Consider the following 18,705-nt stretch of genomic DNA (forward strand, 5'->3'; position numbering starts at 1 on the left):
CACAGGATGCATCCACAGGACGGCCCAAAATCTCTTGGGGGAGGGCGTTACTCTCACCTTCAGCCTCTAAGGGTCACACAAGCCTGAGTCACCGCGGTTGCCACTGTCACTAGTTCAAAGTCTTCTTCAATCTAATTCTTCACCTTCATTCTTGTCCCACTCCACCTCCAGCTCAATTAGGCTCTGCCCCACTTAAAAAAAACAAAAAACAAAACACCTCCAACCCAAGCCAGCCCGGACGTGGATAAGTGAACACACTAGTTTGCTACGGGAGGCCCTTTCCCACGCCTCGGCTTGCCCCCGCTAAAGGAATGGGCGCTCTGGTCCTCGCCAGGCGACGCGAAGCGGCGCGACCTCGGCCACCGGCGCGACCTGTCTCCGCCCTTCCCGCCTTCCCGCCCGCCGCCGAGCCCGCGCACGCCGAGCCCGCGCGCCTTACGTTGGGCCCGGCCCCCCCGGCCCGTCCCCAGCAGCGCGCAGGCGCGCGCTCCTGGGTCCGCCAGGGGAAGGAGGGCGGGGCCGAGGGGCCGAACCCTTTGGGGAAGAGGCGGCGTCGGTCATGTGACGCGGTTTCACTGTTTACACGCGGAGCGGTTGGAGCTTTCGGCCTCAGTCAGGCGCTCCGCTCCGTTTCGGTTTCACTTCCGGTGAGGGGCCGCCTCGGAGCGGGCGGTGAGCCGACGGCGAGCGCAGGCGGCGGCGGTGACTGCGGCGCCGCTGCCGGGGGGCGTGCAGCAGCGCGGCGGCAGCGGCGGCTGGGCCTCGAGCGCCCGCAGCCCACCTCTCAGGGGCGGGCTCCCGGAGCGATCAGGGCGGACGAGAAGATGGAGGAGCTGGTGGTGGAAGTGCGGGGCTCCAATGGCGCTTTCTACAAGGTACTTGACTCCAGGGCAGGCCCCATCTTCGCCCTTCTTTCCCTCCCTTTTCTTTTTAGCCTCGGCCGGAGGCAGGCCTGGGGCCCTCTTCCCGAACGCCGCGCCCGGGGTCAGGGCGCGCTCGGCGGGATGTTGTTTGGGAGGGAGGGAAGGACCGGACTTCGGGCCTGTAGGAAGCCCCTTGAGCCCCGCTGCCTCTCCTGTATGAGGCCCCGGCGCCTGTCGGAATGAGAAGCGGGCAAGGAAAAGAGGGTGCCCTTTCGGGGGCCGAGCCCCGGCAGGGAGAGCTGGGGATGGGCGAGGGCCGACGGCAGGTAGGAGATCCGGGCGGGAAGGGCCGGTATCCGCGCTAAGTGACGGTGACGGCTTATTGCTGTTTTCTTAAATATCCTCTCCCAGTGGGATCTGGGCCTGACGTGTGGGTAGTTGCCGAGGAGCGGGGGGCGCTTCCGTCAAGCCGCCTCCTGCCTTGCAAAGAGGGTTTGCGATCTCCTTTGGCTTCTCTTTTCCTGTCCAGCATTGGGACTTCGGAGAGCTCCACTGTTCTGGGCGAGCGGTGTGAAGAAAGAGTAGTAAGAAGCTGTAGTCGGTACCAAATCACAATGGCAACTGATTATTAGTGACCTTTCTTTGTGGATTTCAGAAAAGATTTTAGATTCAAAAGTTTCAGGAAGACCCAGGCATATCCGAGTAATGGTTTAAAGAAGTTGGTTATCTTGAATATTCGTGGCCCCTCCTCCCTTGTTATAAATGTGGGCAAATTCAGGAATACAGATGCTTCAGCGTCTAAAAACATTGGCAACTCTGCTACTTAAGAAAAGAAATTAACCCTCCAAAGGCCTGGATATATGCCATGAAACTTCAGGAAATTAACTAAGAGTATATCATTATTGGGGAATTTTTTTAAGTGAGTGGAAATAATTGTTCTGTGCTCCAAGGGTTTGACTATCTCCTCTGTGTAATGTTGCAGTGAACTGTATTGTTGAGGTTTTAAATAGGCATGCATGGTTTTGCTGCGGGCTTTTCTTTTTTGAAGTTACACCATTGCAGATCTTACTAATATCTTACATTTTCAAAAGGAGGCTTAAAAATATTTTCATATGTCGGTAGTGCGTCTCTTGGTCCATACTTGCTGCAGATCTAGCAGTCTATAAGTTCTCATTTCCTCTTGAATGTCTCCTATAACTTCTGTAAGTAATGTCCCACCTTACTACAGTATCTTGGCAACAGAAGGTGCATATAGAAGGAAGCAAGGGAATTAAATATTGCCGTTGTCCAAATGCAATGCTTAAATCTATATAGGATTACATAAACGTTTCAAACGAGGTATATAGGAAAATAAACATTGACTTAACTATATATGTGTTTACCAATTTTATGGAGATATTTGGAGATCAATATATTTAATGAGTGAGTAAAGTATGTAAACTGTTCCATACTTTTAGCAAAATGATAAAACCTTTAGTTGTAAAAGGAGGAAAAAATAACCCAGCATTTATGTTCTTAACAGTCTCACCAATATAAAATTGTTTCAGTTGACTCTGCAGTCAAAATTCTGGTTGCATTTTTTTCAGTGATCCATAATTCTGCTGGTTAGTTTGTGTAGAATCGTTCTGCTTCCTAGATTGGTAGTTTTGCTCACTAGATTTGGGGCACTAACTATAATAAATATGAGCAGGGGCTAATGATTGAGCAGTATTCTAATAGATCTGTGATATTAGCTTAGATTAGATGCCACTCTTACTGTCTTTTAGTGGAGTTTGCTTGCTACAGAGGGCAAGTAGTACATCGTGGTCTTGAAGGATGTATTGTTCTGTTCGAGCAACCTGTGATTTGCTTCTGTGATTTTGCTTGCAAACTGATTGGAATATAAGAAAGGCCCTCTATCTCTGCTCTTAATCCCCCCTATTTTTGTTTTTTAACGAAGTTGCTTAATTTGAAGGTGAATACAAGGAATGGGTTGTCCCTTAGTTCCTTCAGGGGAAGTATTAAACATGAACAAACGTGTGCAGAGAAATTGCTGTTATGTTTATTTAATTAAGGTTTTGTTTTTAAGAAAACCTCAATTGGTAGAATAATAGTTTCTATAATGAAAAAGGTTTAAATTCTTATAAGGCTCAACATTGATGTGAGTTATAAAAGTAAAGCACAAGTAAACTGAGTTATTTGTCCAGTGGGATGGGCAGAAAAGATGGGAAATAAAGATGAATAAAAAATGAATTATTATGGAGAAATGTTACATTTATGAAAAAATTAGGAACCTGGGTTCATCAGATTGATTGAAAAGGCTTAAAGAACTAAACAACCCAAACAGCTTCGGTATAATTGAATTCAGACTTTGATTTGCCTAACAGAACCACCATATTGTAAGGTACAGTTCTCCATCTTCTGAGCACATGGTCCAAATTTGCAGTATAAACTGGATAGAGTATATGCTGGGAACAGTTGGGTTTTTTCCTCTAAAAAATTAACTCAAACTTAGGATTCAGAATTACCTAAACCATGAAACCTAAACCCTAAGATTGTAACAGCTCATTTCTATTTTTCCCTCTGGTGTTTATTCTTAAAAACTCGAAAGTTTGATTTAGTAACTGTCAGAGCCACTACTTTTGTGCTTAGGTATTTCTTTGACTTAGAAAAAGTCATGTAATGAAAATTTTCTTCACATTTTCTCTGAAGTCTTCTGTACTTCAAGGAAGTAAATTGTTCAGGTCAACCACATGTTTTTTTCTTCCCAGTCTAAATAACCTTTTTAGTGTTTAGTATCTTTATGGAAGCATCAGTACTCCCCTTTTGAGTTGAGCATTTTCCAACTTCATACCCACACACTCTGAAAACCTCCAAATTATTAATTAAATGTAAAATTCAGTGGTATAATAATTGGCTTTCTGATTCCTGCCCACTATGGGAATGTGCTTCCTGAGATGACTACAATCATGATTTTAACTGTTAACAGGTGCTGAGAGCTCTTGAGGTGCCAGGCAGGGTTCTAGGTGCTTTACCTCTCTTAATTTAATCACTCCCACAACCCTGAGGTACCATTGTTATTCCCATTTTATAGATGAGTACATAGATGTACAGAGAGGTGAGGTAAGTGAGTTATCACTAAGTGTCAGAGCTAGTAAGGGTCAGATCTGGGCTTTGAGATCAGGTAATCTGACTTCCTGAAATGATGACATTCAGCTTAAAGAAACGAATTGGATTTGACTTCGTGCCCAGTTTTGTAAGTTTCATTGTCACTTTGTATTTGTTACTGCAACAGTGCCTTAGCATTATTCTGTAAGTATAGTTGCAAGGATGTTACCATTTTTTACCATTGATACAAAGACGTCACAAAATATTCAGCTTTATGTATTAGCTTCCTTTTTATTAACTCTTGCACCTTGACACATTACACTGTAATTCTTCGTATGAATGCCTATTAATGAAAGATAAAGTTAGAAATCTTTAATCCTCCTATGAAGTTTGCTTTTGTTACATTGGGAACCCATAAGAACTGAAGCTTTCAAAAGTTAGAATACATACACACAGGAAAATTAATAACTCATTTAATACTATTCTCTCTGTACCTGTGTGTTGTCTTTGCGTCAAGGTGAACCAGAAAGGGTGCATTTTTCTCAGAATTTGTGGTAAATGCCCAAGTGAAGGCGAGTATTCCTAGACATGCACTGTGGTTGGAAGAATTGTTGATGAGGTTTATTGTACTTTTCCCTTCCCGTTGTTCATTCTCATATGTTGTTAGTTCCCACATTCAAAGGGTGGCAAAGCAATAACTCGCTTTATATGTGAAGCCTTGGGTTTGAATCGTATTTTATCACATTTCATATGTCCTTATTGTCTATCTCCTACAGATTTTCTTTAGGAGGGATATTTTGCAATGCTTTTAAGTTTTCTCTAATGAGAATTATTGTACTACATGTGCTGTCTTCAGTGATAATGTAGTAGTTGTGTTCATTGGTGGTCAGGGGCTTACATTGAAATTTCTCTGTACAATCTAAGGTGTGAGGTGTAGTGGGAGAGTAAGAGTTCACCCAAATAGGGACGGACTTTCTTTTAGTTTCAGCAATCCCGGTGATGTAATGTTTGACTTAGATATCTCTAGTCATTACACACTTTGGTTAGTATGATTTTATGATTGCCTCTTTGGCCCAGTTACCAGGTGGGGGATCCCATAATGATTTTTTGATTTTCTGTTTATTCCCCCTGATAAGGAGCCTGTGTCTGTCTTTTTTTTTCTCCATTTATTTATTTATTTTTGGTGTGTTGGGTCTTTGTTGCTGCACACGGGCTTTCTCTACTCTTCATTGCTGTGTGTGGGCTTCTCATTGAGGTGGCTTCTCTTGTTGGGGAGCACGGGCTCTAGGCGTGTGGGCTTCAGTAGTTGTGGCACATGGGCTCAGCAGTTGTGGTTCGTGGGCTCTAGAGTGCAGGCTCAGTAGTTGTGGTGCACGGGCTTAGTTGCTCCGCGGCATATGGGATCTTCCCGGACCAGGGATCAAACCTGTGTCCCCTGCATTGACAGGCGGATTCTTAACCACTGCGCCACCAGGGATGTCCCACTATGTCTGTCTTTAACTGCACTTTTAGCACCTTTCTCAAACCCCAAAGATTTTCATCACTTTTTTTTTCTTCTGAAAGTCTAAATAACCTTTTAGTATTTAGTATCTTTGAGAAAAACAGCCTTTTCTCTTTCCTAATTTTTAAATCTTTTTTTAAGTGTTCTTTTGTTGAGATGTAACTTTCTCAGATGCAAGAGTGTTTATGGTTCTGCATCTTTTATAAAATATGCCCCTCTCTGCTTTACCTCTCATTTATTTAGTGCCAACTGTGTGCCAGCCATCATGCTAGGCACTAGACATGTGTGATTTCATTATTCACAACAGCTTTAGGAGGCAAGTCCAGTTCCCCTGTATCCATTCCTTACTTACACAGACAAGGCATCTGAGGCCCAGAGACCGTTTCTTGGAGAGTCCCGCAGCTGTTATGTCTTAGATCCAAGATTTTGAACCTACCTCATTCACAGCAAAACTCTTAACCACTAAGTTTACTGACCCTTATAAGAGCCCTAGCTCTCATCCAGTCCCATGCAGCTCCCTTCTTGTATTCATTCAAACCCATTCAATTGCCTTCTTTGGTAACCAACCCCTCAGGAATCCCCTGAACCTATCTTCTCATCAGCTTTGCTTGATGTAGATAGGTAGAGAGCACAACAAAACATAGTTTTCCCAATTGTTGGTGGGTGAGGTGATAGTGCTCTGGGATGGCCAGGGAAGGGAAGGGTATGAGTGTTGGGGTAAGGCAGGGGCAGGGCCGAAAAGGAGGGTTATTGGAGAAAGTATGATGAGAAGCAGAAAGATGGGACCTTTGTTGGAATTTTATCAAAAGGCCTCAGGAGTCAGAGGAGACCTTTGTCCTTGGCGAGAGTGCGAGCCAGAGGCAACCTATGAGTTTCTTTTATTCCCCTTATTACAGCAGCAACAAGAAGGTATTCCATGCCTTCTGTATTCACATAATATGCAAACAGTGGCTAAAAATGACTGGTTTGGGAACAGTCACACCAACATCCATATACAGGTAAGCCTCATTAACTCAAGGCGGTGGCTGCCGTAAGCTGTGATGATTACTCAAACCATTTTTGACACTCTACATCTGGAATTGCTTTTAGTGTCTTTGAAAGCTTGGAAGCTTTTTTTTTTTGATTTTGGTTTTTTGTTTTTTTGGTTTTTAATAGTCACAACAGTTGCAGATCTTCCTCCTTTGAAGGGACGTTTAATTTTAGGAAATAGGCAAATGTGGTGACTGAGTGTGATTAAACTGTACAATAACTTTTTGGCAAATAGAAAAAAATTAAAATAGAGCAATGAAGTAATGAGACTAACTTTTAGAGTGCTTTCAAGGTGGATTTGAAAACAGTCCCCAACATTTGTAAATGTTTTAAATCAGTGCTATCCAGTGGAACTTTCTGTGATGATGGAAGTGCTCTCTACCTGTGCTGTCCTCTACAGTAGGTACTGAGCCCTGTGTGGCTTTTGAGCACTTGAAATGTGGCAAGTATGACTCAGAGACTGATTTTTAATTTTATTTAATTGTACTTAATTAAATAGATATATGTACATATGACCAGCAGCTTCTATGGTGAGCAACAGCACGGTTTTAGACAAGGGCAGTAGTACTGGAAAGGGACCTGATTTAATGAGAACAGTTCTTCACCCAGCTGTAACAAGGTTCTCTTAGCTGACTAAAGGACTTAACATTTTCAGCATATAATACACAGTAAAGAACTAATACTAGTTACTGCCAAGACATGCAAACGTAAAATTTTAGACAAGGATGAAGACAGAGCAAAGACATTTTTCGGTAAGTAAGGGATTAGCTCCTAATAGGAGTCCCACCCTCAAAAAGCAGATTGTTAATTTGGTATTCGCCATCATGTAAACACAAGGGAGAAGTTGGGGTGGGGGGGGGGCGTCTGTTTTTCCTTTCTCCGTAATTTGTGGGACTTACTTTATAAAACTAAATGTCGAATTCCTCCAACTTTAACTCAAAATCAAGCCTTTCTGTTGCTGAAGTAATAGGCAAACCCCTGATAGCACTGGGGGCATGCGCCCTTATAAAATCTAGTATATTCTAAAATATCATGGTCAGTATTAAACTAGAGTTCTTGTAATACTCTGTAGAGAATGGGTGTGATTTAAATATGGCTAAGGAAAAATAAGCAAGATCAAAATGATAGGAAGAAAATGTGGATTTTCCCCCCACTTTAAACCAGCAACTATAAAGATACACACACATGCTTAATTTAGAAATAATAATTTAGGCATTTTGAGTACCGCAGAACACCTAGATTCCATTATAGTCCACCTTGATCTTACAAGGAAACTGTCTTCTAGCATAGCTTTGCATTTATTCTTTTAAGCAAAATTGCAGAAGTTTGGTGTCTCTGTTTAGCTTCCATGTACAGTCAACCCTTGAACATTGGGGTTAGGGGTGCCAACCCGCCACACAGTTTGCTTCAGAAACAAAGGAATTGATAAATGACTCACCCAAAGGCAGGAAGATGAAACAGTTTGGATAGAATCAGGACTCAAACTCTAGTTCTTCGATTCCACATACTGTGATCTCTAATTGAACACAAACTTTTCCCCACACTTAGTTAATTTAAAGGTCTGTAAAATGAAAATATAGTTACTATATTAATTGGGAAAAAATCTGAGTGTAAGTGGATCCTCACAGTTCAAACCCATGTTGTTCAAGGGTCAACTGTAAATGTTTTCCAGGACCCTGCCTTAACTGCCATTGTTTTTCTTAGGAGCAGCTATTTAATACTTGACTGATATGTTTTAATTTGATATTTTGGGAAGTTTCAGTTTTTTAAAAATGCTTTAATCTGTGGCCTTTGAAGATGTATTTGTTTACCAAGAGATTTGCATTGCATCATGTGTTTGTTTAACACATTTATTGGGCACCTACTATATACCAGAAATTATTCCAGTTACTGAGGATACAGAAGTTAAAGAATGGTCTTAATCCGAACTAGTTATCTTCCCAGTATCTGAAGTCATGAGGATTTACTACTGTATTTTCTTCTAAGAGTTTTATAGTTCTAGCTCTTACATTTAGGTCTCTGATGCATTTTTTTTTTTTTTTTTTTTTTTTTTTTTTAATAGCTACTTTTTTTATTATTTATTTATTTATTTTTGTTTGTGTTTGGGTCTTCGGTTCGTGCGAGGGCTTCCTCTAGTTGCGGCAAGCGGGGGCCACTCTTCATCGCGGTGCGGGGACCGCTCTTCATTGCGGTGCGCGGGCCTTTTCACTATCGCGGCCCCTCCCGTTGCGGGGCACAGGCTCCAGACGCGCAGGCTCAGTAGTTGTGGCTCACGGGTCCAGCTGCTCCGTGGCATGTGGGATCTTCCCAGACCAGGGCTCGAACCCGTGTCCCCTGCATTAGCAGGCAGATTCTCAACCACTGCGCCACCAGGGAAGCCCTCCTCTGATGCATTTTTAGTTGATTTCTGTATATGGTATAAGGTTAGGCCAAAATGTATTCTTTTACATGTGGATATCCAGTTGTCCCAGCACCATTTGTTGAAAACAGTGTTCTTTTTCCCCACTGAATTGTCTTGGCTTCCTTGTCCACAAAGGATTTACTTCTACCACACCCCAAGCTGTTTCCCCAGGTCTAAGCCTTTGTCCCTGCTGCCCGTTAGGCCTGCTGTGCCTCCCCATCCTCCACTCCCTAAGTTGGATAGGAACCTCATCCTCTTCTGTTTGTTTGTCTTTCCTGATCAACATACTACCACCCCACCGAACACATACCTTTCCTCCGAGGCTAGGATAGGAACCCCTTAGGCAGTGATCCATGATAATAACTATTCATTGAACCCTTAATAGGTACTCTGAAGTTCAACAGTAAATAAAAGACCTATATCGCCCACCCTCAGGAAGCTTACTGTTGGTAGGAAAATGGGCAAAAGACTATAGTGGGATAAGTTTATAGTGAGGATATTCATAAGATGCTATAAGAATGTAGAGGATGGAATTTAACTTAGTGTTCTGGGTTTTCCCGTAGCAGCTGACATCTGAACTGAAATGTAAAAGACCAGTAGGAGATAGCTAGGTGAAAAGAGGGGAAGGACGATAGGAAAGAAGGAACAGCAGCATGTACAGAGAGGCCCAAGTAGTTTAGCACTGCTGGATCACAGCCTACAAGGATGTGAAAGCTGAAGCTTGGAGAGGTGAGCAGTGGGGCCAGGTCACAAAGGGCCTTTTTCAGGCAGAGGAGTTTGACCATAATCCTGCAGACAGGGAGAAACCACGAAAGGACAGAAACATGTACAGAACACATTGGAGTAAGAAGCTTAAATCTCTAAAGCCATTTTAAAATGAATTAAGATATAAAGCCCCTTGGGTTTCTTTATGCTTTATCCTACTCCTCTAATTGTCAAAACAAAAACAAAACCTCCTTTCCTGCACCTATTAAAAACTTAATTTTATAGAATTACGGACAGCATGCTGATTAAAGAATTCTTGATAATTAGTTAGCTATTACTTTTGTTATGTCATTTTATAGAATTACGGACAGCATGCTGATTAAAGAATTCTTGATAATTAGTTAGCTATTACTTTTGTTATGTCATTTTATAGAATTACGGACAGCATGCTGATTAAAGAATTCTTGATAATTAGTTAGCTATTACTTTTGTTATGTCCTTCTGCAGTTTATTAGCAATTGCATCATCAGATTTAAAAGATTTAAACCTCTGTACTTTATATTACTATTTTTTTTTTTTACCAAGTGCCTGCGAGATTGAGAATTTAATTAAACTCTGGTAATTGGACTTTTTAGTGGTATTAGCAGCACATTGTTTTTAAAGAGAACTTAGTGTACTTGTGCATATATAGATTTGAGATTATATTTAGTTATTTACTATTGTATTCTCCTAAAATTGTATTAAGGAGAAAAAGATAGGTTACAACAGATCTACACTGACTGGTATATAGCTCTGGAACAAGTTTCTTAGTTTCCAGTACTTCTAGCCTGAAGTATACCTTCAGCTTTGCATTGTAATTTTCAATTTACTTGTCTGTCTTTGTCCTATGAGATGCTGAGCTCTGGAGCAATTCTTTGTGTTTTATTTTAACTAATGTGTATTCCTAGGTCCTAGCACATAGTAGGTATCTAAATATAGAGGTGATTCATGAATGAGTGATCCTCACAAACTGACACACTTTCACTTGAAGCTTCATTCTGTTGTTAAACATAAAATGTTTGGTATCTCTGTAAAGTGTAACTGAAAACAAAAACGATGTTTAAGCTTAGAAGTTAATTTAACTGTGGTGGGTTTTTTTTCTTACAGGCATTTGTAAAAGATGTTCATGAAGATTCAATAACAGTGGCATTTGAAAACAAGTAAGTGTCTTGATATAATTTTAATATTCAGGTTCTTTAATATTTTATGCTAATTTTTCCTTTTACTCCTCATTTTAAAAAATTCAAGTGTAGTTTGAGTGTTTTTCAGGAATGGATCTTCATGTTACTGACCAGGAAGTTCATGAACAACTCAGTATTAAACCAATGGAATGACTGTTCCTGCTAATGACCTCAGAGATCCCTTTTGTATAATCTTGATCCTTACACCTCAGTCCCCTTGAATGTGAAGAAAGAAACCAGATTCTTCTGTATTAGTAACTGAGGGTTTGAATAGGAATATTTGTAAACGTTAAAAGATGAAAATGAATGGATTCACGGGTACTGGGAAAGTCGATGTGAGTTTTGTAATGTTAAATCTAAAATTGACGGTTTTAGTCATCTGGTATATTTTATTGGAAATAATTGTGTTTGCCCATTTACATTTTTATCTGTTTCATATATTTATAATCATTAATAGCAGTAACTGATCTTTTCTGCTTTCTTCTGCTAGGTGAGTAAATAAAAATACTTAGAGGCCTAGGAACATTAGCTATACAAAGGCATCAGTAGTATAGATGTTAACATTTTATTGGGGGAGACAGGTCTTTTGACTAAATTTTTTTAATGCTAATAACGGCTATTTTCAGAGTAGACATTCAAGATTCTAAAGTACGTATAAACTCCTTAACCAGAGTATAGATGTGGTCATGATCTTAGGATTTTACTGAACTCTGAAGTCTGGTCAACAGTTATAATGTTTGGCTTTTATTTACCAAGGGAAATTAATAGTGTATCAAAAGCAGATTGCAAATCTACAGAGAGAAGAAATAAATTAGTGGTTGCTTAGTGGCTGGTAGGGGATGGAGAGCCATAGCTAAAGAGTATGGGATTTCTTTCTGAAGTGATGAAAACTTTCTAAAATCGACTGGTAATGGTTGCACATATCTGTGAATATACTTAAACCCATTGACTTGTACATACACTTCAGTGGATGCTTATATGGTTATGTGAATTATATCTCAATAAATCTGTTAAAATACAGTATCTGACCCAGACATGCTATAATTAGAATGTTAGCAGAATCTTTTAGCTGCCAACAGGGCAAAGTACAGTTGATCCTTGAACAACATGAGTTTGAACTGCGTAGGACCACTTATATGTGGATTTTTTTCAGTAGTAAATACTGCAGTAGTGCACGATCCAGGGTTGGTTAAGTCCGTGATGCAAACCACAGATATGGAGGAACTGTGGCTACGGAGAGCTGACTATAAGTTATCCGTGCATTTTTGACTGCACAGAGGGTCAGCATCCCTAACCTCCGAGTTATTCAAGGGCCAACTGTAGTTTTCTCGGATGCCTAAAACGCATTTAGGGAGACAGATAAAAGGATTTAGAGTATCCAGCCCAATTCTCAGCTCTAGACAAATAGTCTTGGTCCCAAATACAAGTTTGGATAATAGAATACCTTTCTCTGAATACATAGAGCCAAAAGTTCCAGAATCTGCCTCTGCATGATTATCCATGCATTATACACTAGATAACAGCATCACACCTCTAACAGAGGAATCTTGGATAACTTGGAGAGTAATTTTTTTCTTGTACTTATACTCTTATCTGCTTGCTTCCATCACTAGGTAAACACTGTTTCCCATAAAGGGAGAGTTATCTTTATTTGCTACTCTTTTAGTTTCTCCTATAGTCCTTAATCTGAGGTATTAAGCAAACACTTATTTCCTCTATGCATTCAAGAATGTATCTGTATTTGTTTATACAGTGATAGATCAGTTCTCATTTGTTTTCAATCAGATTTCTACTATAAACTTAAAATTATTCTTTCTATGGACCTCCTAATTGTCTCCTGTACCGTAGCTGTGTACAAGTTTCTCTTCTAGCTGTCATCCTGGGAATTTGAAATAGATCAACTTTTTCTTTGTGTTTGTGTAGTATGTATGAGATTCAACACTGGGTTTGAGCATGTCACCAGGATTTGATAGATCCCTATCGAAGTAGTACTTTCCTTGCGTTTCCTTTTTGTTTTTCTGGTTTTTTAAAACAAACAAAAAACAAACCTGATGTTTTGTAAAACTTCAGACTATATTTACCGTTTCTTTCCTTTCAATCATAAAGAAACTCCTATAATACCACATTATTTTAGATGCTTTCTTTTTGCCTTCCATATTTCGCATTTTTTGAATAAAGAATTTGATTCTTATCTCTATACTTAAGACAAAATAATTCTTTGGAATGAAGAAACTTTATTATTATATGCTTTACAAATCAAATTTAGCAATGAATCTTTAACATGTTAAGTAACTGATTTCAGTAAGTATATTAAAAAGTTTTTCTGAAGTAAAGACTTTTTTTTTTTTTTTGGCCGCGTTGCACAGCTTGCGGGATCTTAGTTCCCTGACCAGGGATTGAACCCAGGGCCCTGGCAGTGACAGCACCGAGTCCTAACCACTGGACCACAAGGGAATTCCCTAAAGACAATTTTTTTTAAGTTTCAGAGTTTTCAAGGGTGTATAATAATGCAGAAAAGGGGTTCAGTGTAATATAGGCCCTAATCATATTTCCACAAATGCTGACTTACCTACCCTGCTATCTTATATAATAGCTCTTCTTTAAAAAAAAAAAAAAAAAGCACTTTTCTCAATAGGATTTTACTTAGAGAGCCCTTTAGCAGAAAACCCAGAAATGACTGCTCTAGCAGTTGAATCCTCCAGTGTTTTTGCAAAGTTTATCTTTTAATATTCTATATCATTGTAGATATAAAAGAATAATTTGGTGTTTTTCAAAATTGTTCCACATAACTTTAAATTAAAAAACATAGGCAACTTACTGAACTCCTGTAGGCTGTCTCCATCGGGTTTCTGTGGTTTAGGAGACCCCACCAGGCCAGTGCGTGCTGGTACGTCATACTGATCAGCAGCCAGCTATCCATGGCAAGAACTGACCACCTCGTGGGATCTAAAATTTAAAGGGGGAAAAGTGAGTTGTGAATTGCTAATGTGCTGACTGCCCCATTTTGCTTGGGAATTAGCGGGCATTTAGGACCAGTTTCTGTGGTCATCGGAATGTGGTTACAATTCCTTTGCAAGTGGAAGTATGGTGATGACATTACTAACACTTACTGATACTAACGTATTTAAGCATCAAAGGAAATTGCTGTTGTGGCCCTAAGTTTAGAACTCTTAGAGGTTGAAATTATTGGAAGAAAGACTTGTTTGGAAAATTGTAATGTTGCTCTATTGTGTTTAGAGAAATATTCCAAATAGAACTACAAGGCTGCTGTGCTGCATGCAGAGTTTGTTGAAATGTATCTGTATTGCCATTATGCCTCACTCAGCAAAACACTGACAGTTTTAAAGCATTTGCTTCTTTAAACTAGAAAACCAAAGGGTCACACTTAACCAAAAGCTGATGGCAGCATGGCCATTGTTTCCATTAAACCAAAAAGCATGTTAAATAATTGCATTTGCTTATTTGCAGCTGGCAGCCAGAGAGGCAGATTCCATTCCATGATGTGAGATTCCCACCACCTGTAGGTTATAATAAAGATATAAATGAAAGCGATGAAGTTGAGGTAAGTTTCCCCTGCCGTCAAGTTATTAAGCACTGAGGAAGGGGGAGCATGTAATTTGCCTGTGCCTTTTGTATTCCTTGTCTTTAACACTTTTCAGTCTGCATTGAGGATTATAGCTCTGATGCATATGTGCTTTTGATTGCGCCATCTTAATAATGATTGGAAATAATACATTACTGATGCTTAAGTGTGGCTGCCTGAGCAGCACTCAGGGTGCAGCTTTGAAAGTCACCACTGATTTCCTTTGCCCACTAGTATTTCTTTTCCCCCTTCCCTCATTCTCTGAATCTTTTGTTTGAATAATATATTGTTAGTTTACAACTGTGTCCCCATTTTAAGTAAAATGGGTTAGGAAAAAATCATTCCGTAACGATAGAGCAGCATCCTAGGCTTTCTTTAAGTAGCAGAAAATCCTCCTGGGATGTTTGTAAAAACTCATCTGCGAATTTTAGTATATGCACATACAGGTAAAACATCTTTTCACAGGAGATGCTATGAACCAACTGCTTATGTGCCATTGATGTCTGACCAAAAAGTGCTATGGAGATGTAGCACATTGACAAAAACATTGTATTTGTGATTTCTCTAGCCACTGAAAATTGTTGTGGCACTTAAGGCACTTGGAGTCTGCTTTATGTTGTAGTTGGTCTATATAGTATCCTTTTCTTCCTCCCCCTTCATGTACTCCATTTTAAGCTTCTTCTCTTCTCCACGATGCCTTGTTAACAGTTGCAATTTCATGAGCATTTGTGGTATGATGGAAGCAGCTAAGAATCCATTTGTACAGGTCAGGTAAGGTGTACTAGGTCCTTGAATTCTTATTTCCTGTGCTAGGTACAGATGGTCAGCGAAACAGAAGAGGCCCCAGCCTTGACAAGGTCACATTCTAGTGAGGATAGCTAATATTATGGCAGTTGTAAGTCCTAGGAAGAAAAAAAGAGGATGAAAGGTGATGTAGGGGCAGGAGTGCTATTTTAGAGAGTGCTCAGAGAAGGTCTCTGGATGTCCAGGCCTGTGTTCTTTTCTCTACAGCTTTATAGTGGAAATAGAATAAAGTGCTATTTATTTACCAAAAATGTACTCAGTACTTACTAGGTGAAAGGAACTGAGCTTGGTTTTGTGACGGATCCCAGTAGGGAGCACAAACAGTGTCTGTACTTGAGGACCTTTAGCTGTTCACTTCCCCAGGAGACTACGAGCTTCCTGAAGTCAAGGACCAGGACTTTTGGTCTGTCTATATCAGAAGGCCTCATTATAGTGTTTGGATGGATAAAGGGGACTGTTTTTTCTTTTTTTCCCTCTCAACTGAGTCACATGCCAGGTGGTAACCAGTGAGATGCTGTTGCTACAGTGACCTCACTAACTGAGGTTGTCGCTCTAGCTAGAGCAGAGCTGAAAGGAATTGATGGTCGCAAGAGAGAAATGTAGGTTAAATCAAGTTGTACTGAGTCACTGTATTGTATAACCATTAACTTAGGTCTTTTGGTCTGTCTGTACCACGAACGCTCATAATAGTGATGAATAGAGGGGACTTTTTTCCCAACTTAGTCACACAACAGATGGGAACCAATGAACCACAGTTGCCAGGATGACCTCATTGTGTTACATAACAATTAACAAATAACTGAGGTTATTCCTCTGGCTAGAGCAGACGTGAGAGGAAGTGTTGGGGGCAAGAGGGAAAGGAGGTTGAGTTAAGTTGTATTTCATCACCGTGTTGTGTTAACAATTAACTTCAGTAGTAAAACGGAGACGAGAGTTGGAGCCTTGAGTTGCTGGTCTTCTCTCCTATCCTCTCCTCCCCATCCTCCTTGTCCTCCCTGTGTTGTCTTTCTACTTCTGAGTATTTCTGTCTCTCTCTCCATGTGTCTCTTTTCCTATTAACCTTGATTTGCTAGTGTCTTCACAAAAGGTTCCATGCTGCACATCATAAGTGAACTGTGAAGTGGTCGCCAGAGAGATCAGTTTAGAAGAACTGATCCACAGTGTGTGAGAGCAGGAACGTGGTATGCAGAGGATTGCCAGCGTGGAGTTGTCCATTTTATTGGAGAGGGGACAGGAGACCAGAGAGTGACCAAGGATCTGTCTGTTTAGTTCCCAGGATACATGAATGCCAGGTGATATCTTTAGTGGGCTGAGTAGTCAGAGGCCTTACCCATTCAGTGACCATGCAGCCAGGAAGTAGGCCAGGGTCAGTAACTTCCAATTTGTTATTTGCTTATTAGAGCAAAACAAAAACAAATCTGTCTTTACATTTTTTAGATACGTTTTCATAGCTCACAAAGTACCCAAGGAAAGTATGCCCAGGTTTATGAATGGTCAGCTTTTCTTGAGCATTCATATTCAGATTACTGATTATTACTGAGGCAGCATAGAGAAACAGGAAAGCACTTTTTACAGGACTCTCCCAGGTAATCAGGTAGTTTCTGAGTGTGTGTCTGTGTCTAGAAGTAGGGGTGCAATCTGGCTTAAAGTCTACAGCTTATGGGTTTGAAAGACACCTAAGGTCATTTTAAGAAATTTTCCTTGATGTCTGATAATTTATAGATTTCTGAATGATGTTAATCATGAAATATTCTATGTTGTAATTTTTGTGTAGGTTTATTCCAGAGCAAATGAAAAAGAGCCTTGCTGTTGGTGGTTAGCTAAAGTGAGGATGATAAAGGGTGAGGTAGGAAAATGCCTATTTAAATTTTTTTTCTTATGCTCTTTCCCTTTTCTAAAGCCAGGTATACTACATTTCAGTCTGGATTTCTATTTGAAAGTAATATCTAACTTGAGCATTTTATTTAAATGTTTACATGTTCAGTTTATTTCATGTGTTTGTTAGTTGATCAAATAGTTTTTTTTCCTCTAGAGAATTCAAAAACAACTGAATAGGTATAGCTTCTTGTTCTTACTTTAAACGCTGTGACCAGGAATGACTTTCATTTATTTCTCACAGTTTTATGTGATAGAATATGCAGCATGTGATGCTACATACAATGAAATTGTCACAATTGAACGTTTGCGATCAGTTAATCCCAACAAACCTGCCACAAAAGATACTTTCCATAAAATCAAACTGGACGTGCCAGAAGACTTACGACAAATGTAAGTTGGTATGCAAGAAAGGCTGAGAACTTAGAGGTGCTATGCAATTAATTTAAAAGAATATAAGTTTTCAAATAATAGAAATCAATTTTTAAATTCAGTGAACTTTGGCAAAAATGGTTTGCAAAAGTAGTGAAAAAAACATATTTAGCTTTTTCCAGTTATATAATCAAGCCAACATTCCACTTGTTTAAACTTAACTTGGTTACATACATGGCTAATGTACATTTGTTTTCTAAAATACACATTGTTCATAGAATTTTAAGATTTTGAAACTGGTTAATACAGATATTCTGTCCTAAGTCACAAATCAATTTCTAGGCAATGGAGATTTGTCCAGGTTTTTTCCCTTTTAGTTAGTATTTTCAGATAAATATGTAACAAGTAGAGCTTAAAGAAGCTTCAAAAGGTCATCTCTCTTATAATCCTTGATCTGAAGTAATGCTTAAAGACCTTTTAGAGAAGAAATTCCTTTTTAAAGATTTCATCAAGGGCGTATATTAAGTTTGATTTGGACATGTCACACTTTAGATAAACAGTAACTTGTATTTCACAATACATAGAAATCCTGCTTCTTGATTATAGAGATTGCATATGTATGTTTGTGCCTTCTGATTCTTATACATTTCCTTCTCTCCCTTAAATTGGTCAGCACTTTTTCTTTAGAAAAGAAACAGCAAAACAAAATTGGGTATCCTGTAGCTATCCCCAAAAGTGTTCAACAGTTGACTCAAGAAAATTAGTGACCTACCGTATGTAACTGAAATCAGGAAGCCTGCAGAGGAGAGTGGTTCCCCTAAAGATGTCACCTCTGGTCATCTAAGACCACCAGTAATCCCCTAAGAACATAACTGGTTTTTTCCTTTCTCTGTAATCTCATATGCTTGATTGGCCTGAGTATATCAGAGATGTACAGCAAAGGAACTAAACTGTTAAATGGATATAGCATATTTTGCATAAATCAAGTTTAATATGAATCTACAATTCTACTAAGTGCAAATGTCTCTGCATATATTTGTACCAGTAGTTGGTAATCAGTCATCTGAACTTCACAGTGGATATTGGTTTTATTTCTAGGTGTGCCAAAGAATCGGCACATAAGGACTTTAAAAAGGCAGTTGGTGCCTTTTCTGTAACTTATGATGCAGAAAACTATCAGCTTGTCATTTTGGTGAGTGTGTTTGAGTTGTCTATTTTGGTGTATTTCATTTAGGGCATTTGCTTTGATAATAATGGTGTTGATT

General features: G+C 39.7%; 1 protein-coding gene across 18 annotated transcripts in view; it reads left to right on the forward strand.

The window, feature by feature from the left end:
* The first annotated feature begins 591 nt into the window (after window positions 1-591).
* Window positions 592-18,705, forward strand: part of FMR1 (fragile X messenger ribonucleoprotein 1) — a 37,706-nt gene continuing 19,592 nt past the window's right edge. For 15 of the 18 annotated variants that reach the window (XM_059910040.1, XM_059910039.1, XM_059910043.1 and 12 more), the window contains exons 1-6: window positions 740-875; window positions 10,733-10,785; window positions 14,275-14,368; window positions 16,968-17,039; window positions 17,313-17,461; window positions 18,539-18,632. In XM_059910040.1, coding sequence (XP_059766023.1) covers window positions 825-875; window positions 10,733-10,785; window positions 14,275-14,368; window positions 16,968-17,039; window positions 17,313-17,461; window positions 18,539-18,632 — 513 coding nt within the window. In that variant the 5' untranslated portion in view covers window positions 740-824. The other 3 variants (XM_059910056.1, XM_059910051.1, XM_059910052.1) reach the window with 3 other exon arrangements.

This window comes from Balaenoptera ricei, chromosome X (genome assembly GCF_028023285.1).
Source record: "Balaenoptera ricei isolate mBalRic1 chromosome X, mBalRic1.hap2, whole genome shotgun sequence".
NCBI lineage: Eukaryota > Metazoa > Chordata > Mammalia > Artiodactyla > Balaenopteridae > Balaenoptera > Balaenoptera ricei.